We start from the raw sequence: 21,846 nt of genomic DNA on the forward strand, positions 1-21,846 counted from the left end.
TATCAACTTATATCATTAAAATAATGTGAATCTCACTTTCCAGTAACATTATTTCTACTACTCTTTTTCTCTCTCTCTTACTTTTCCTTTTATTTTTAAAACCCGTGTCAAACTCATTATTCATATTCTTTGAGGACGGAGTGGGTATTAGTTTTACAATAAAATGTAACTGCAATGTGTCAATGTGAGAGCTATCTCCCATGTACAATAAAAAAGTGAATCAAAACTCTTTTAATTGTTAACAAACTAAAATAATAGAGTGAAACTCCTATCAACAGACGAAAGAAGTACTAGTCAGATATATTCAATATTTGTGTGAAAGTATAGAGGTCTTTAATTACTCAAAGTTAAATTATTTCAAATTGATTTTGCATACGTAAGGGATAAGACATAAAAATTCAAATCCAAATCCTAAATTGAGTATGGAACTGTATTTTTATAACCGAACAATATTCATACCATTCAGTAAATAAAATAAATATTTTAATTATATATTTGAGGCCAATAAGAAAATAAGAAAATTTGAGTTAGTTATCATGATTAGATTTTCAATATAGATTCATTCACCTGCGAATTTGGCATGTTTCTTTGACACATCAAAACATGATAAGCATTGTTAGCAGAATGAACACCATACATGAGCATTTATAGGATGGCATAGTCAGGTTCGATATACTGAAAAAAAAAGCATGTTTCAAACATATTGCACAATCAAAATTGCTTGTATACAATTAATTTTAAAATCCACTTTTACATAAGATGAGACGAATTAATTTTATGCCCTGGTATTTACTTATGCATTTATAAGAAGTAAACAAGTCTAATTCTTCTCTATATGGATGCATGTTTCCTTACATTAGGAAAATGATGCAGCTGGTTATTTGAATAAAAGTATTTCACAACTTAGATTATCTTGGGCTACCTATCGCGAAAGGTTACACTATATGTATGCATGTTTCCTTACATTAGGAAATAAACGTCACTGGTGTGATATAGCACTAAAGGATCTAAGATCTAACAGTTGAGACACGTATTTCTTAGCTATTTACTGAAATACGAGGTTTCAGTGATTGTTATTTCTTAATCATTGTTGACATAGCATTGAACACATGATTTTGGTTATGCACTACTTTGATTTATTAAATGTTGCTGGTTTTTCGTAATCCAAGAAACCTGATAGCTTGGGTAGTGGTGATCAATATTTAGTTGTGCAAGTATTGTTATTGCAATGAAACCAAGAAACCTGATAGCTTGGGTTGAGGTGTTCAAAAAAGGTTTTTTTTCAAAAAACCGGCTGGTTAGAATTTATTCCAAAATACTCCCTCCGTCCCCTAATAGGAGTCGCTCTTTGACCGGGCACAAGTTTTAAGAAATATAGAGAAAAGTTGGTTGAAAAAGTTAGTGGAATGTGGGGCCCACATTTTAATATTAGTTTTATAATAAAATGTGAGTGGAGTGAGTTAGTGGAATGTGGCGCCTACTACCATTTATGGTAAAAATGAAGAGTGACTCTTAATGGGGGACGGCCCAAAATGGAAATTAGCGACTCTTATTCGGGGACGGATGGAGTAATAAATAAAGATTTCAAACTAGACAATTTTTAAAAAAAATATTAATTAATTAAAGTCAAATAACATACTTAAATTAAGTAATGGATATTTATACCTTAAACAAGAGAAATAATAAATTAAAAAGGTAAAGTTCGGATTTCTCGTAATTTTAAAAAAAAATTAACTTTTATATAAGGGAGGAAATTAAAAATAAACTCCTATATTATAGATATGAGGAAATTACAACTGAACGAGCTGTCAATATTATTTTACGTACGGGCTTATAATAATGTTATGTTGGGCTTGTATTAAATTATGACTCAGTTTCATTAGTAAAAAGATCAATAGTCTTAGCCCAAGTTCAATCTCCATACATCCCTGATCTGACCCACTATAACACTATATATAGGAGACTATATATAGGAGATTAGATAGAAGACTTCAATAATTTAATCAAAATGTTTGTTCACCCCTCCTAGAGCTAATCGAAAATTTTAGTTATTCACATAACAAAGATTTTGTCTTCTTTCTAGGCAAGTCCTTTAGGCCCAGAAAAGCTTTGCTTAGGGCTGGGAAAATATACTGAAATACCGCACTTACCATACCGAAAAAATACCGAAAATACTGAATTTTTAGTATATCGTACTTTTCGGTACGGTATCATACCGTACCGACAGTTTTAGGTACGGTAAATGTATACATTTTGTATATACCGCACTATACCGCATCATACCGCAAATTTACGGTATATACTGCATATTTGAGGTATATATCGTAAATTTACGGTATATACTGGTATAACACGGTATACCGCAAATACGATATATACCGCAGATATACCATATTTAACATATTTATTATTTATAAAATATATTATTATATAATTTTATTAAACATAATTGAATGAATTTTGAATGTCATGAACTATGTTTGCTTTGTGATGGATTTTTATCACTTTGGATATTTCCTAGATGTTTAAAATGATATTTTTGCTATTTAATGCATGAATGTTAGGTTTTGACATGCGATATTCGGTATACCGTACCGTGATTTCGGCATACCGCATATTGCGGTATACCGAAATGTCGGTAAGGTAACGACATCTAAATTTTGGTATACCGACTTTTCGGTATACCGGTATGCGGTATACCGAAAAAAGCGGTACGGTAAAGGTAAGGTTTTTGGTCATACCGCACTTTTCGGTATGGTATGCGGTATGGCAATTTCGGCACGGTATACCGTACCGTTCCAACCCTAGCTTTGCTCAACCAAAGATCATAATCAAGTTCGGGAACAAATGATTCATGGTTGAGTGCTAGTGTACTACATATATATCCTATGCAGAAAACAAATTCAGTGCATATCATGAACATTATAAATTCCATCAATAGTAAAACAAGCAAGTAATGTAAGATTCAAGTAAAAAACTGTTAAAAGAATTCACAATTCACAATTTGACCGGAAAAATTCACAATTCAGCACAAAGAATCAAGCAATAAACTTCCTAAATTTGAAGTTGCAACTTTCAATGGAGCAATGTATACTTGGAAAATTGGCATGTAGAGTAGTTACTATAAATTGAAAAATTTATCAACGTGGGTGCAATTTCAGAGAGTGGAGTGATGGTTGGAACGGTCTGTAGAGAAGAATATGTGAATAAAATCTGAAAAATATTTTAGATTGAAATAAAGAATAATTAGGGGTGGCACGGGACGGTATACCGCACCAACAATGACATACCGCATACCGTACCTCAAATTGCGGTATGAGAAAATGTCATACCTATACCTTACCGAATTTTCCGATATACCGGGGTGGCACGGTACGGTATACCGCACCAAGAATGTCATACCGCATACCGTACTGCAAAATGCGGTATGAGAAAATGTCATACATATACCTTATCGAAATTTTCGATATACTGCGGTATACCAAAAAATTCGGTATGATTATTTCCGATACCGTTATCATACCGCCTATGTTGTATACCATACTGTATTGCGGTATACAGTACTTTTACGTTAAATACAACATATATATCGAATCTTTGGCAAATATCGGTATACCGCGGTATAGGAAAATCTATACCTTTACCGTACCAAAATCTATCTGTACGGTATCATACCGTACCGCAACTTGCGGTATACCGCAAATTCGGTATTTTCGGTATTTTTCGGTACAATAAGTGCGGTATTTCAGTATTACGGTATATTTAGCCAGCCCTAAGAATAATCAAGTAAAATTACAAAAACTAGTACGATATTATCATTAAATATTTTAATTTTAATATTTTTATTAAACCAACCAAACAACAAAATACTACAACTGATCATGGGCCGATAAAAGTGGGCTTATAAGATGTAAACGCTTTATTTAGTCCAAGCAGTTGAAGAATGAAAGCCCGGTTTAAATGAATAGTTTTCCCATATCTATATATTGCTTGTGGCCCAAACTAGCGCAGTATTGCTGCTTTTCTAGGATACTTTTTTTCTTTTATGGCCTTTTTAATATTATTAATTTTACATTAAAATAGGATTACAGTATTTAATATTAAATGTCAAATTTATTTTTGTTTTAGAGTCATATCTAATTTCGTTACACCCTTTTAAAGTTAGTTTTAAGTCGAGGGCAAGCTGGATAAGTTTAAATAATTATTGAATTATAAATTATGCTTTTCAGAAAACTGCATGATGGGATACGAACTAAACAACTAAACAATAATTGCGAGCCCAATAGCAGTGACGGCCCATCAGCCCAAAACCCAAGAAAGAGTATCAGTTCGGCACAACCAAAGAGTTCGGTCACAGCCTATAGCTCGGTAAAAGCCGACCAATCGAGCTCAACTCTCAGATCGGCAAAAGCTGATCGGCAAAGTTCAGCAGTTCGGTCTCAGTATTCGACCGAACAAGGAGATAGTGGACCCATGCAGGATCTCCACGACCTCCATTACACCCACGATCTATTTAGTGGTATTAAGCAGTTATCAACCCCCCTACCAGGGCTGCAAACCACGATCTTAGTTCGAATGTATAAATAGAACTTAGATCAGATAGACCAGGGTTAAGTTCTCTAGATCCTGAATCTCATATAGCAAATCAGTATTGTAATCTGTAAGCTAGATCAAGCAATACAAATTTACCCTCTATTCTTCCCGTGGACGTAGATTTACCTCAGTAAATCGAACCACGTAATTTTCAGTGTTGTGATCTTCATTTATTACTTGCATTTATTCCCATCAAAAATTCGCCAAATCATCACTGACTCAAAAAGTCATCGCACCGAGCCTCCCCAGCAGCTCGATTTGAATGAGGCTGTCAAGTTGTTCTTGGCTGAGAAGCAGGATGAGTTCTTAACATTCCTGCAAAAGAGCCAGAAGCCGGAGAAGAAAACGGCGGATTCTCCCTCCCCCTCCAGACATGAAAGTCACTACCGCAGTAGTGTCGTATCTTCCAGGAGAAAGAATCCTCACCACCGATATGTTCCTTCTCCTCCTTGTTACCGAAATCACAGGAGAACTCCATCTCCACCATACCGTAGAGATGTCGGATTCGCTATGTATGGAGCGCTGAAGACTCCATTTTCGGATGATATCACCAGAACTCCGTTGCCACAGAATTACCGAACTCCGTCAGTGACTTATGACGGGTTAGTGGATCCTCATGATTTCCTGGGACGCTATCAGTATAATATGGCGAACCAAGGTCTCAATGAGGTTCATATGTGTAAGCTGTTTCCCGAGCTGCTCATCGGGAACGCAAGAAGGTGGTTTGATAGCCTCCCTCAAGGCAGCATTAGATCTTACAGAGATCTAATGGATGCTTTTCATAGGAGGTTCTTCCAGAAAGCTGAAACCCGAATCACTTCGGCTCAGCTGCTTTTATAGTCAAGGTCGCGATGAAAAGATTAGCGACTTCATGACAAGATTCCACAAGGAATGCCTACAAGTAGATGATCTCAATGATCTACTTGTCATTTCGGCATTCCAAAATGGAATTCTGCCAGGAGCTCTCTACAGAAAGCTCGTTGAATGCAGTCCGCAAACAGCTCAAGAGATGTGGGACATTGCGGACCAGTTTTCTCGTGCTGATGAGGCAGACCGTCGAAAACGGTCTTTAGACAGCTCTTCCAGAGGAGACAAGAGGAAGCCCGATCATAGCGATCAGGGACATCCTCGCCGAACTCCTTTTGAAAGAATTCAAAGGGCACCGGTACAAGACAGATTGGGACCACGTCTCAATCCTGAGAAACCACCCGCTCAGTTCGTACCATTGAACAAGTCGAGAGCGGAAATTTTCGAACTGCATTCTGATATGTTCGAAAAACCAAAGCCGATGACGAAATCGGCCACGCGCCGAAGTCAGGATAAATATTGCTCCTTCCATCAAGACCACGGTCACGATACCGAGGAGTGCCGAAATTTGGTAGCAGATATTGATGTTCTTGTGAAAGCAGGGACGTTAAAAAAATACCAAAACAAGCCGCCGAAAAAGAATAAGAAACAGAGAAGTGCGAACTGCGCTCCTCAGGATCCTAAAAGGCAACAGGATCCCGAAGACGATGACGAGCCGCAATATGATGGAGTAATCCAGACTATTGACGCTCTCCCAGCCGGGAAGACTAAATCGTCTCTAAAATCAGAGCGCAGAGGCTTCAATCGAGAGGAGCCAACACATAAAAGGCTGAAGAAGGAGGAAGTAATTACATTTTCAGATGCAGATCCCGTCCCGGCCATTTCTCCTCATCAAGACGCTATTGTCATTCAAGCTGGAGTGGCAAACAAACTGATCCACAGAGTGTTTGTGGATACAGGAGCGTCGGTTAGCATTCTTTTTAAAGAATGTTTTGATAAACTGGAAGTGGATCCAGCTCGGCTCAGTCCGGCCCCACTTCCTCTGAAAAGTTTCGCCCAGGAGGACACCCGCCCTGAAGGTATTATCAGTCTTCCGATTACGGTAGGAAGAGCGCCTACTAGCTCCAGTACGGTGATCGAGTTTTTTGTGGTAAAAGCTCGATCCCCGTATAACATTATACTGGGAAGAGACTGGCTCAACACAGTTCGGGCCATTTGCTCTACTTATCACCTCACAATCAAGATCCCCACTAAAGGAGGGATAGCAGTCATCCGAGGTGATCAAAAGAGAGCAAAAGAATGTTTGCAGATTGCGCTTAAAAGTGCCGAACAATCAGATCGGCACCATCAAGCATAGCAATCACAGCAGCCGGAGTCAGAGGCAGGCGAAATGAACGAAGTCACACCAGAGCCGAACTCGATGAAAGTTCAGTTATACGAAGATGATCCATCCAGAACGGTCAAGATCGGTTTCGCGGGAACACCTCTACTCCGGGAAAAGACCATCCAGCTCCTCAAAGAGTACAAAGATGTCTTTGCGTGGTCTCCGTTGGACATGACTGGAGTGTCTCCCGAGGTAATTACACATCGGTTAAATATTGATCCTTCAGTCCGGCCTATAAAACAGAAGCAAAGACTCTTTGCGGCAGAAAGAAATCAAGTCATCCATGACGAAGTCCGCCAATTACTGAAAGCGGATGTATTATTTGAAGTAAAATATCCTTCTTGGGTGGCCAATCCTGTGATGATCAAGAAAAAAGAAGGAGGATGGCGGATGTGCATAGATTTTACGGATCTAAATAAGCACTGTCCTAAAGATTGCTACCCCCTTCCCAACATAGATAAAAAAGTAGAAGATCTGATAGGCTTCGAAATTTTCTGTTTTCTTGATTTGTATAAATGATACCACCAAGTTTTAATGGATGAGAATGATGCTTCAAAAACGGCTTTCATTACCGACTTCGGTATTTTTGCTTATAAAAAGATGCCATTTGGTTTAAAGAATGCCGGAGCCACATATCAAAGGATGGTAGATAAGCTATTTCGGCACCTGATCGGAAAAGAGGTTGAAGTATATGTTGACGACATAGTTGTTAAAAGCAGAAGCACTTCGGAGTACGAAAACAATCTCAAATCCACTCTCGACGTGCTCAAAAAAGCCAACCTCAAACTCAATCCCCAAAAATGTACCTTTTTGGTAGATTCGGGAAAATTTCTGGGTTGTTGGGTTTCAAAGGAAGGACTCAAGGCAAATCCCCTAAAGGTTCAAGTTGTTCAGAACATGGCAATGCCGAAGTCCATACATGATGTGCAAAGGCTAACTGGATGTCTAGCCGCACTGAATAGATTCCTTTCCCAAGCAGCCGAAAAGCAAATGCCGTTCTTCAATGTTTTGAAGAAGGCACCAAAGTTTGAGTGGGGAGCCGAACAGAAAAAGGCTTTTGACGAACTCAAAAGTTATTTAACCGAACTTCCTACTCTCTCTGCTCCAACAGATGCCGAAGTGATATTCTTATATTTAGCAGCATCAGATCAAACCATTAGCGCGGTGCTTGTACGAGAAGAAGGCCTAAAACAGCGTCCTATCTACTTTACAAGCCGAGCATTAAGAGGTCCCGAAACAAGGTATCAACCTCTGGAAAAAATTGCTCTGGCATTAGTAAATGCAGCAAGGAGACTGCGGCCATATTTCTATGCTCACAAAGTATGCGTCTTAACCGATCTTCCACTTCGGCAAGTTTTGACTAAGCCAGAAGCATCAGGCAGAATTGCCAAGTGGGCCATAGAGTTGGGAGAACATTCAATAGAATATCTACCTCGGAAAGCCATCAAGGGACAAGCCTTGGCAGATTTTCTTGTAGAGGCAAAGTTCGATCAGGCAATCCCTATTATTGCCGAACAGAAAAATCCTACCAATGATGAACTAACACAGCCCCAGAAACCCGAAGTAGAGCCGCCGGACTGTTGGATTGGATTCGTAGATGGAGCTTCGAATAAGACAGGAAGTGGAGCTGGTATTCTACTTATCGCTCCCGACGGACACGAAGTAACTTATTCACTTCGGTTCTTATTCCCAACCACTAATAACGAAGCCGAATACGAAGCCCTTCTTGCCGGACTTCAGTTAGCGCAACATCTACTTGTCAAATCTCTCAAAATTCATTGTGATTCACAAGTCATAGTGAATCACATGCTGGGTACAAGTGAAGCCCGTGGTGAAAGGATGAAAAAATACTTGGACAAAGCGCAAAGTATTAGCCGAAATTTCTCTTATTTTCGGATAATCCACATTCCCAGAGCGGGAAATAGCCGAGCAGATACTTTAAGTAAGTTGGCCTCACAAAGGTGGAGGAATTACCGCACAGAAGCATTGATGAAGCTGAAGTACACTCAGTAACCAGTTCACCAAACTGGATGACGCCAATATTAAAGTATCTAGATCAAGGACAACTGCCCGAGGATAAGAGAGAAGCAAGGAAAATCACATGCCGAGCACGTCGGTATGAACTTCATGAAGGAGTCCTATATAGAAAGTCCTACCTTCAACCGTTATTGCGATGTGTAGGACCAGAAGAGACGGATTACATCCTTAGAGAAGTTCATGAAGGATCTTGCGGTAGCCACATCGGAGCTAGAGCATTAGCTAAAAAAGTTCTGAGATGGGGATATTATTGGCCAACTTTGGTACAAGAAGCAGTACAGCTAGTTAAGAAATGTACGAAATGCCAAATCCATGCAAATATCCCAAGGACGCCGCAGACTGATCTATGTGCTATGCAAAGCCCTTGGCCTTTTATGCAATGGGGCATAGACATAGTAGGACCACTACCACAAGCTCCCCGGCAAATGAAATTCTTGATCGTTGCCGTGGATTACTTCACAAAGTGGGTGGAGGCTGAACCATTAGCTACGATAACAAGCTCAAAGGCATTAGATTTTGTCTGGAAGAACATAGTTTGCCGATTTGGCATACCCCATATCCTCATTTCAGATAATGGGACTCAGTTTACTGACAAAACATTCAAGAATTGGCGCCAAGAGTTGAATATTCAACAGCGGTTCACTTCAGTCTCTCACCCACAAGCAAACGGACAAACGGAAGTAACAAACCGTACTTTGGTGAAAGGATTAAAAACTCGGTTAGAACAAGCCAAAGGACAATGGGTAGAAAATCTTCCTCAAGTCCTATGGTCTTACCGAACTACACCAAAAGCCTCCAACGGTGAAACTCCGTACAGTCTAGTGTACGGCACTGAAGCCGTAATTCCGGTTGAGATCGGCATACCCAGCCCCCGAACCCTTAATTTCTCAACAGAACTGAATGACGACGGACTGAGAGCCGAACTAGATCTTGCCGAAGAAAGAAGAGAATTGGCCTTCATAAAAGAAGCCAAGTACAAGGAGCAAGTAACCCGGTATTATAACCAAAGGGTGAAAAAGCTGCAGTTTCAAGTGGGAGATCTCGTATTGAGAAACAATGAAGTAAGCCGAGCAGAAAAGCTGGGCAAACTTGAACCCACATGGGAAGGTCCGTATCGGGTGTCAGAAGTCCTGGGAAAAGGGTCTTATAAATTAACCCACATGTCAGGAGAACAAGTACCCCGAACATGGCATATTTCCAACCTCAAGAAGTTCTATTTGTAAGAGATAAGGTCCGGTCAGTCTTGTGTCTAGTTCGGTCCTAGGGTTATGTGCTTTCATATTTTTATTGTTCTTTATACTTGTCGTTTTTTAAAAGTTTAAAATCTTTTTCGTCCTTTTTATTTGTCTCTCTATGTGCGTTTTGTCTCTTACAAATGTTACTGAGGTATATTGTTCCTTAAAGGCTGATCCCCTTTTTTTAGATCATGTATTAAAGACAATTGTGAGTCCAAGCTTCTAAAGAAGATACAAGATTCCACAATTCAGCTTAAGAAACAAGCAATTCGTCTGAAACGAACTGCAATAAGCCGAAAACCACTCCGGTTAACTAGAGAATGCGTTACACCATTACAAAGGACTATTCTACTGTCTACGATTGCTAAAGTTGAGCCACCTATCCGAAAAATCCTCATGATGCTGAGTTCGGGCGTTCCGAGCAGTTGAAGAATAAGTAGGTGGACGAGATGCTCTGATCGACCTACCGCCTCTTCCCTGAGTCCGGGAAGTTCTAGCACCTCGGCGGCGAAGAGTCTCTTCACAAAGCATTCGCTGATCTTGCTCACTCATATTCACAACTCCTCTACGAACTTCAGGGCGTTCTTGTCTTGACGTTTCCGGTTGCTCCTGAGTCCGTTGCTGATTTGGAGTAGAATTTTGAGTAAGTGGATTAGAGGTTTGAGTTGGAGTGTGAGCATCTGTTAGCGGGAAACGGCTAAGGAATCTCTCGATTGAGGGACGCCGGAAAAGAATGATGTCGTACAGAGAAGCCAAGCGCCGCAATGATTTCACAACTTGTTGGCAAGCCGAGCTCTCCAGCACATTGTTCTTCCGGAGTACATGAAGCTTCTCCCACAGTTCATCAACTTGATTCTGAACTTCAGATATAGTCATTCCCCCGCGCCCGCAGATGAAATCTTCATATGCAGTCCTCTCAGCGATGACAGTATTCAGCTCGGCCTCCAGATCTTTCTTTATGCACTCTAAGTCCTTATTGTTGGACTCCAGCTCCACTAAACGAGCCAAGAGTTCATCATACTTCATCTGATCATCTATAGCTTTTTTCTCAGCTTCATTTAAAGCCAAAGAGTATAGCCGCTTCCAGTGAAGTACCTCCAGCTCCTTAGAGTTAAGAATACGAAGCAGCTATGTCAGTTCGGCATTTCAGTTTACCGAGCAGGCAGTAAACCACAATAGGAGTAAAAGAGATTAAGAAGAGCTATAAGGAAGACACGAGTGTAGAAAGAAGAATTTTTTTCATTCACAGGAAAAAATTTACACAAGGAGGGCTTCAAGGCCATTTTACAAATAGAAAGAAAGAAACTAAACTAAGAGAAGGGAGACGAAATCATACTCCGCCAGTTTCGTCTCCGGCTTCCCTGTGGGTTTCAGCTTCTTTCTCCTTGTCGACCTCGGTCTCAGCCTCGGCCTCCCTCCTCCCTCCCTCCTGCTCGGCGCCCCCATCGCCGATCTGCTGCACCTCTTGCTCGGCGTGCCCGTCGCCGGTCTGCTGATCCTTCTGCTCGGTCTCCTTGCCGGCCTCATTTTCCTGCTCACCCTCTTCTTTGAAAATTGAAGCGGGTGAAACAGGCCCCAAGGAGGCAAAGATGGCCTCCATGTTCTCGTCACGGTCAGCACGGCAATTACGGACTCGTTCAGCAGAAAGCAGGACCGATGAAGACGCAAGCTCCTCAAGGAGCGGCAGACTCTGGAGACGCGCTGCAATCTCTCGGCCATACAGCGGCAAGACGACTTCGGGTTCCTGCTCAACATTATCGGTCATCAATTTCAGCAGATCACCGATAAGGGCCGAAAATTGATTGCTCAAAAAGAGTTTCTCCGTGTAAACACGGAGAGCCTCCCCCTGAGCAACCACGGCAGCCGCCTCCCTCTGTGTCGACCGCTCTCTCTGGATGATGAGCTGGTCTTTGGCACGCTGGGCTTCATCCTGAGCCGAGATCATAGCGGCCCTTGCCCTCTCAAAGTCTGCCCGAGCCTGTTCGGCCTGGTGACGAGCAGCATTCAAATTCCTCTGCATCTCATCATAATCGCTGGACGCTTTAGAGAGTTCAACTGTGACGAGTTTGCAGAGCATATTGTTCCTCTGAAAATGGAAAAAGGAAAAAGTCAACAGAGGGGCCACAAAAAAATATAGGAAAGAAGCAAAGCCAGAAAATCAAGAAGAAAATTCACCTCTACAAAGTCCTTTGGCCATAAAAAGGGCTCAGAGATATGTTCCGAAGTGGCCGTAACCACTCCTGATCCATAACCCCCCGGGACAATGTCTCTCTCTGGCGCTTTTGGGGGTTTCTGAGTCTTCGCCTTCCCCTTTGCCGAGGTCGATCCCGGCTTTTTTGGATCCGAAGACTGACTCGAAGAGGTCTTCTGCCTCTTCGGATTCTTCTCGGCATCAGACGCCGAGCTGGTGGTTTTCTGTTTCTCCGGCTCCTTTGATTCGGAGGATTTGCGACCAAGCCTGCTTAGCATGTTCACTGCCAAAAAGCAAGAAAACAAAGTTAGTTTTCGCCGCTAAAGCAGTAAAGCATAAAAAAGAAATCCTCACCCTCAGTCTCTTCGTCCGAAGACGAGGAGTCGAACACGAAGTCACCCTTGACGAGCTCAGATTCCAAATACTGTTTCCTAATCATGGGAATCTTATTGAGCCCGCCCTCGAGCTCGTCCAACGGTTCTACCCGAGGATGAGGAATTACGGACTTCGGCCCTCTCCAGGAAAAGTCCGGAGCCGCTGTCCTATTGTAAAAAAAGAAGCGATTTTTCCACATCGGCCATTTGGTTTTACAGAAGGCTCTAAAGGGCTGTAAAGGGATCAAGTAAAACCAGGATCCCTTTCTCTTAAACTGAAAGAAATTAAGGATTGCCCTCAGTAACAGATCCTTTTCTAGTCTACGCAGCTCGGCAGCAAAGGCCGATAAGTGCCTCCAAGAATTTGGAGTCACCTGACCTAAAGGAAGTTGGAAAAAATCAAGAAGCTCTACAAAGGCGGGGGGAAGAGGGAAACGAAGCCCGCATTCTAAGCAGGCTTCGTAAACGGTGGCATAACCCTCCGGCGGCGAGTTAGCCCTATGAGTGTCGTCGGGAATCACCACTAACCCCCCAGGAAGAAAATATTTTCTGTGTAAGGATATCACAGTATCCTTACTCAAAATGCTGTGAAAATATTCTACCGTCTTCTCCCCGGACTTTTTCCGGCCAGAAGATCCCTTACCCCCCTTCCTACCACTACCTGATTCAGAAACATTTTCAGAAGAAGAAGACATGATTCTTACTCTTTGATGGTCGAAAGTCTCTGAAGAAATTCTTGAAGAAGCGGAAGAAAATTTTACGAAAAAGAGAGAGAATGCAGAAGAAACAATCGCAAAAGTGTTCCAATGATGAAGAAAGGAAATATTTGTCAGATTCGCAGAGGCGTTTCAAATTCGTCGCACCGTTTCAAATCCCACTTTTTCTGGATTCTCTGGCCGGATTTGCTGTCACATTTAATGCAGACACGTGCAGAGCACGTCCCCCTTACACTTATCCAAAATGCCGAAGTGATTCACTTCGCTTTTCGGGGGGGTGGTGATGGGATACGAACTAAACAACTAAACAATAATTGCGAGCCCAATAGCAGTGACGGCCCATCAGCCCAAAACCCAAGAAAGAGTATCAGTTCGGCACAACCAAAGAGTTCGGTCACAGCCTATAGCTCGGTAAAAGCCGACCAATCGAGCTCAACTCTCAGATCGGCAAAAGCTGATCGGCAAAGTTCAGCAGTTCGGTCTCAGTATTCGACCGAACAAGGAGATAGTGGACCCATGCAGGATCTCCACGACCTCCATTACACCCACGATCTATTTAGTGGTATTAAGCAGTTATCAACCCCCCTACCAGGGCTGCAAACCACGATCTTAGTTCGAATGTATAAATAGAACTTAGATCAGATAGACCAGGGTTAAGTTCTCTAGATCCTGAATCTCATATAGCAAATCAGTATTGTAATCTGTAAGCTAGATCAAGCAATACAAATTTGCCCTCTATTCTTCCCGTGGACGTAGATTTACCTCAGTAAATCGAACCACGTAATTTTCAGTGTTGTGATCTTCATTTATTACTTGCATTTATTCCCATCAAAAATTCGCCAAATCATCACTGCAGCATTTTAAAAACCAATAGAATTAGAGCAAAGGGTAAATAGATTTTTTTTTAAAAAGGGAAGAAAACAAAGCTAGGCTAAAAGTTGAGCAATCTTGAACTGAAAATAAAGCAAAAGTTGGCATGCAACTCAAACAAGATTAAGAAAAGCAACTGAAGAAAATGAAGAAAACGACAAGGAAAATACTAAATAAAAAAAACTAGTAATTAACATATAAAATAATAACGATATGAATTACTATTATGTTAACTTGGTGCAAAAGCTGTGCGTGGAAAAAAAATATTAGGGGCTCAAAGATTACAGTTGTAAAGGAAAATAAGTGGGGACAAATATTTGTTTATTAATGAAAAAAATAATACATGACTTGTATTTTTCTTCTTATTTCAGCTTGTGCAATTGATTCACTACCATGATATCAACAACGGTTAAGACCCACTAAAAAATATAATCATCACTAATAAAACAAAAGGTCATTATCGTTATTAATTCTCGTGTGATTTTTGCCTTTTTTTTCAATTAAAAGCCAAGAGAACATGATTTATCAATCAATAGTAGATTTACTAAAAACCAAAATACCTTAAAATGAATGGCATGGAGTCCATAGATTTAAGAATAATTTTAATTTCAACCATGCATTCAATGGAAAATTCTTAACGGCTGAGATTAATTGGTTTATACTACCTCCGTCCCCAAAAAATTGTTCCACTTTGACCCGGCACGGGTTTTAAGAAATGTAATGAAAAGTGAGTTGAAAAAGTTAGAGAATTGTGGGTCCTACTTTTATATATTAGTTTTATAATAAAATGTGAGTAGGAATGCGTTAGTGGAATATGAGGTCCATTACAAAAAATGGTAAAAAGTGAAATGAGACAAATTTTAAGGGACGGACGAAAATGGAAAAATTGGACAAATTTTCAGGGACGAAGGTAGTACAATTTACGCAATAATATTACTACTATTCATATATGACTAATTTGTGCTAGATATTTTTGAAATTGCAATTTTGGAATTTGATGGCTTATTCTTAATTTGACTTCATGTACAATGCAAGAGGTGGACCACATAATATATATCCTAATTATCTCATTAAAATGTGATGCATAAATTAAATAGTACTCCCTCCGTCCCTTAATATATATCCTAATTATCTCATTAAAATGTGATGCATAAATTAAATAATACTCCCTCCGTCCCTGAAAATCTGTCACATTTCATTTTCTGCAATGGTTTTGGAAAAATGATACTCCCCTCGTCCCTAGTTACTTGAGTCGTATTCCATTTTGGGTTGTCCCAAGTTACTTGAGTCATTTATCTTTTTAGCAAAAAACAAAACATTTAATCACACTTACTTTATTCTTTCTTTTATTTTACTCTCTCTCTCCTCTCTCTTACTTTATTCTATATTCTACTTTATTTAATTCACTAAACATAACTTTATTAAATCCCGTGCCGAAAAGAAACGCATCAAGTACCGTGAGACGGAGGAAGTAATAAATAGTTAAAGTTGAGAGAGAGTAAAATAAAAGAGACAATAATATAGAGAATACTCTTATCTACATTATTCCCTCTCTTATTTTATCCTCTCTACTTTAAATATTTATTATCATTTTAAAAATGAGTGCAGAAAATGAAATGCGATAAATTTTCGGGGATAGATGGAGTATTTCACTTAAAACTATCCCTACGTATAGGGAAATGTGCAATTAGCTAGTGACTACTACTTTATCGATTCCATCTCTCAAACACAAGCCATTACTTTAAAATTCATTAAAGATATCATTTTTTAAAGATATACCTAGCTTTTGAATATTTGAAGTGTTTGCTTTTATCCATGAGATTTATGACACATCTTTAAAATGGAAGAAACTCTAAAAAGTACGTCCATGCATGAAACGAATGTCGAGGACGTATGTATTTTTTTTGTGCATGGCACATTTCCCGCCGTAAAATACTCTGCATGGTATTGTACTACGCAAATTGATTATCTTAATTTAAATTAAAGTAAATAATATATGGTGCAGTTCACGATAAATCATAATCATATCTGTAATTTCCTAATTGTACGTTAATTATGTTTCAAGAAATTGCAATTCCAATTACATTCTGAGGCCAAGAAATAATTTCAATAGCTTTTTTCCCCTTGAGTTCGTGACAATACATCTATGTCATCTTTATTTGCAAAATAAATCAGGATAAATGGACAAATTATGGTTCATTCTACACTTTCAAAAGATAAAATTAAATATATAAAATTAAATCAGGATAAATGGTCAAATTATGGTTCATTCTACACTTTTAAAAGATAAAATTAAATTACGAAAGATGAAAAATATATAATTGTCATCTTTATTTTATGATTGTATTTACTCACTTATTTGATACTATGTACATATTTATGTGGTGGGCGGCGTGTTCAAAATCGGCTAACATGTTATCGCATATTTTGCTGGAAATGAAACACATAAGATAATTGCAAATTTTTTATCTTGGTTTAAATTTTAGATTTAGAAAATTTTGAAGTGAACAGAATTTGATCATTTTTATGATTTACTGTATTTAATAATTTGTGTTATAGGTCTTAATGTGTTTAAAACAGTACATCGATCAATCCACTAGAAATTAGTGAGTAGTGTGATTGGACCTTTTTTCATCATCTCATGGTTCAAAATTTTCCCTACTTTTAATGTGAAAGTTAAAGGGGAAAAAGAAAAAGAATTATGTAAAAAAAGTTGAAGCTAGAGTAATAGATGGAGGTGGTGTGTGGGAACCTAGTTTATTTTTTGTTAATTTAAATTTGATTATGGAGTAGTTGCATAAAGCCATCGGGTTCGTGGCCATAAAAAGATCACAAAAAGTTTTTTGTAATGTTTTTTTATCCTTTTCTGCATGAGAAAACAGAATCTGATTCCCATCTATCAAATCAATAATTTATTTGATTTGGTGAAACTCAAACTCATAATTTCTTCATCAATATTAATCGAAGATGGATTTGAAGCACTCTTATCTATGTCGGGAAATACCTTTGACCAGTTTTATGGAAATTCTACGAGGTCATACGTTAATTTTGTTATTTTTCTCTTGTCTTTTTCTAGAATGTAGGCATGATGACATAACCAATTAACTCATTTGTGTGAACAATATATTATTGCAATTTGCTTTTTTAGACACACCTATACATGAAACCCACCATATTTTTAATAAGTGGGAGGGTTTATTTTAAGCAATACTTTCTTTTGTACTCCCTCTGTCCCACATAATTTGACCCAATTTTTCATTTTGGGCAGTCCCACGTAATTTGACCCATTTCACTTTTACCATTTTTTATAGTGGACCTCACATTCCACTAACTCATTCCTACTCACATTTAATTATAAAACTAATATATAAAAGTAGGATCCACATTCCACTAACTTTTTCAACTCACTTTTCATTACATTTCTTAAAACCCGTGCCCGGTCAAAGTGTCCCAAATTATGTAGGACGGAGGGAGTAATATATACTCACTAAAAACAAATGATTAATTTTGTATGGTTATGTACCATAATTATTTGTATCTTGACCTATATATGTATTGCAATATTTTACTATTGAATACTAGAAGTAGAATAAAATGTTGAGCAATGAAGGATTTAGAAAAACATCACAATCATATTAGTAAAGAAAACTTTTGAAGTGTCAAATTTAGCAGATCAGAAGCCCTTGATACTTTACAGCCCACCATTTTTAATAATTGAGAGCTCGAACTGTATTGATTGCGACTATGGCTGATTGTCAAAGACAAAAAAAAAATAGAAACCATCCATTTTGGATTTTCTAGAATTCGAAATATGGATTTGGCACCCCATCTCATTATTGAAACCCCCCCTCCCCCAAAATAAAACAAAATATCACACCCCAAAACAAAAAAAATCAAAATCAAAATCAAAATTTCCTCCACAAATTCATTTACATTCTGCTTTCACCAATTCAAATCAAAACACTCCTAAAACCTAATACAGATACACGCAGAATATAACAATACAAAACAAAATTTTTTTAAAAAATATGAATATTATCATGAGTGCTGCCAATTTCTTGAAAATATTTTCTGGCCAGGAGCAAGGATAGCCATTGGATCAAACCGTGCTTTCCTCTCTTGAAATCTGGTCCATTGATTTCCGAAATGACGCTTCCACCCCTCCACAGAGTTGTAGTGAGGAAGGTACAACTTGTAGTCTATCCCATTTTTAGTGCAGCTTTGAAGAATCTCTTGATTCTGTACAACCATTTGATGCACAGATAAGCCGTCTTGGTAAGGCGAGCAGAAGCGGAGCAACGCCACCAAATAAAAAATCTCCCCCTCCGGCAGCGCCACCGATTTCCGACTATCCCACCTATATTCAAAATCAAAAATTAAGAAGAAACAAAAAAATAGTACTACAAGGGCAATTATGTCTTTTGCAGAAAGATTGAGGTGTCACCAGCTAGTGGTTTGTCCATTAATAACTTTGTCGTCACATAAATAGCATAAACACTACCTGAAAGCAACATTACTTCTCTTTTTTATCTATAAATATAAATACCCAAGTAGTACTAGATTACAAAAATTGAGGAACTTGACAGCTTAATTTCTGTTAATTAATCGATCCATGATCTAAAAAAAGTGCTACGATCCAATCAATTTAGAAGTGATATTATAAGTTATAACCCAGAAAGTAACAAACAATAGAATAATGTTACATTATTAATAATGCAACTAAATTGAAGACATTATATGCACAGTACCGTTACACAAATTGAATCAAGTGATGGAGGCACTTACTTGGAGCGTAGCAAAGGATAGAGGAGCATTGGGCCACCAACGCCATGCTTCAAAATATTCTTGAAAACAACGTGATCGAACTCACCAATATTGTTTTTGGACACAAACAGGTTCAGCCACGGGTGTGGGGCACCCCATATACCTTTCGCCTTCGCCTCTTCCTCTACCCGCTTCACTCGCAACAGAAACTCCATGTACCCCAACTCTGCCTCGAACCTCATCCCCTCCTTCCCTCTCAGCCCTCCCATCAGCCTCTCCACTTTCTGTTTTAATGCAAAATTAATAAAATTATTAAAATAATACTCCCTCCGTCCCAGAGTATTAGACTCACTTCTTTTGGGCACAGGAATTTAGGAGGTGGTATTTAAATAGTTAAAGTGGAGAGAGTAAAGTATGAGAGAGAGAAAAAGTAGAGGAGGGAAGAGAGAATAAAGTAGGTGGATAATGATGTAAGAGAGATGTTTTTTTGCCAAAAGAGGAAATGGGTCAAATAGATTGGGACATCCCAAAAAGGAATGCGAGTCTAATAGCTTGGGACGGAGGGAGTAGTTAGTTTTGGAAAGCTATAAATTTGGGTAGCCCCTAGCAAGATCTTTACACACACACTAAGGAGGGGCAGTGGTCAGAGGGAAAGTACAGTGTCAATCTCGTAATAAGGACCGGAGTCTGTGGCCACTTTAACTTTTGATGCTGTCAGAAAATCCAACGGAAGATACATACCTCGCCGTATGGTCAGTTTTCACCACCTCTATTTTTTGTCTCCGCCGCGGCGGTGGTTAGGACAAGTGGCGGAGGGCCTTTTTTGACTTCTTTTTATTTAACTACGAGGGAGGGGGGCTGTGGGGCCCAATTTTTGCTTCCATGTCAACATCAAAAATCGAGAGAGAGGTCCCAATTAGCAGACACCTAGGTCAAAACTAAGTCTATTTTTCCCTTAGTTTACCATTGGCCCACACCCACTAATCCAATTACCCAATTATTATTGCGAATTGGGAGAAAATAAAGAAGAAGAAGATTTATTTACCGTGTCAACTGTGGAAGGGGAATCCTCATTTTTGTAATGCAAGGCCACCTCAAGGCAGTAGAGAACCGGACCGGCTGAGCTGGAGAACCGGCTCGGGTCGAATGACCCATACCGATCTAACGGAACCGATGGCCACCCGTTAACCGGGTCGTCGCTGTTGACAAAGACAAAACCTTCGACGTAGTCGAACGTATCCCCATCGGGCCGAGTCACCAGCGACTCGGCATCCCGGGTGAAGTCGCGGAACTCGGTGTACACCACCCTTATCCACCTCACCTAATTAACAATCATCCACAAAAAATAAATTAATCACGTATTTAGTTATTCAATTTTACTTTTTTTTTTTTTAACTTTTTACCATATCGGGTGCGGGTTGGAGCAGGACTCGGGCGCGGGTGATAATCCCGAACTGCCCAAGTGCGCCAAGCGTGCCGAAAAAGAGCTCTGAATTCTGCCGCTTTGAGCAGACCAAAACGTCGCCGTTTCCCGTAACGACTTCTAACTCCGTGACGTTTTCCGTCTGAGGTCCGTGAGCGAAGGCTTGGCCGCTAACGCCGGCGTTGGATAAAGTGCCGCCGACAGTTAGTCCCAGATAGTCCGTCCACGAGCGCGGCGCGAGGCGGTGATTCACGACGCAGTGGCGGAGGACGTCCTCCCACAATGCGCCGCCACCGACGTCGGCGTAAATCCCCTTGGCGTCGACGTGGATCCCGCAGGAGAGGGATTTCATGTCGACGACGAGGCCGCGGTGGGCCATGGCCTGGCCGTTGACGGAGTGGCCGTTGCCGCGGGCGGCGACGGTGAGGTGCGGCGAGCGGGCGGCTAATCGGAGGATTTTGGCGACGTCGGAGGCGTCGGAGGGGCGGAGGACGGCGAGGGGTTTGGAGAATTGGATGCCGCCGAAGTCGTGGCCGGCGTCGGAGAGGTCGGAGAGGACCTCGCCGGTGTAATCGGATGAATCGACGTCGTTTTCGTGGACGAATCGCTCGATGTAGGCAATCATGGTGGTGAGGGGGGGAAAGAAGGGAGAAAAACGGTTGCCTTTTTTTCTTGAAATGGAATGGATTATTGGGATCTAAAACGGCTGAGCTGAGAGAGAGAGGCGTGAGAAGCTACTGTTTGTATTTGGAAAATTATTGTGTTTTAATTTGCTGTAAATATGAAAATGAATTACTCTAATAAATACGGAAAGGGGGAAAAAGGATTAAATATTTGTCGTGTCTGTGTATCAGTAAGTAAATGCTATCAGGCTATCTCCTCATCTGTCTGCCACTTCGTTCAATATGCTACTCCACTTCTTATACATGTAATTAGGAATAAATTTTTTTAGTAAAATGTATAGGTACATATTTTTGGAGCTAACCTAGAAGTAGAAGTTATGCTCGTCGTGCCGCTAAAAAGGTGTTAGTCCCATTCGTCGTCGGCATCTATCATGTTATGCATTATAATCAATATGTACATAATATAATAAAATTATTGATCATAATCATGTATGTGTTGGGGCTTTTACTACCCACTCAACCTAATTGATCAATTCCGAAAGCACATTCACCGGTGGTTCGTTGCTGGAATAATAGGGCTCAGCCGGAATAGCTAGAGAACGGCTTTCTCATAGTCTCATCGAATGTACATGACTGAATGGTTTCTCCTCTTCCCCATTGCAAATGCTCTAGGTAACATTGTTTTAAATTATAGGAGTAATAGTTACTAGCAAAATGAATACATGACAATTAAATCTAAAATCAACCCAAAATTCCATTTGTACTCCACTAAATTTTGAAACCACATTAATTTCTATTTAGCTAATTTCGGCCATTTACTTGTACAAAA

The 21,846-nt window shown here is 39.8% G+C and overlaps 1 protein-coding gene across 1 annotated transcript; it reads right to left on the reverse strand.

Annotated features, from left to right (window-relative positions):
* Nucleotides 1–18,097: 18,097 nt before the first annotated feature.
* On the reverse strand, nt 18,098–21,276 carry LOC121780259 (cytokinin dehydrogenase 7-like). Its single transcript, XM_042177803.1, has 4 exons — nt 20,375–21,276; nt 20,017–20,292; nt 18,993–19,255; nt 18,098–18,564 (listed from the first exon to the last, which is right to left on the reverse strand). The coding sequence occupies exons 1-4, from the start codon at nt 21,017–21,019 to the stop codon at nt 18,246–18,248; spliced, it is 1,503 nt and encodes a 500-aa protein (XP_042033737.1). The 5' UTR covers nt 21,020–21,276; the 3' UTR covers nt 18,098–18,245.
* Between the last annotated feature and the right edge of the window lie 570 nt (nt 21,277–21,846).

Source organism: Salvia splendens, chromosome 19, assembly GCF_004379255.2.
Source record: "Salvia splendens isolate huo1 chromosome 19, SspV2, whole genome shotgun sequence".
Lineage (NCBI taxonomy): Eukaryota > Viridiplantae > Streptophyta > Magnoliopsida > Lamiales > Lamiaceae > Salvia > Salvia splendens.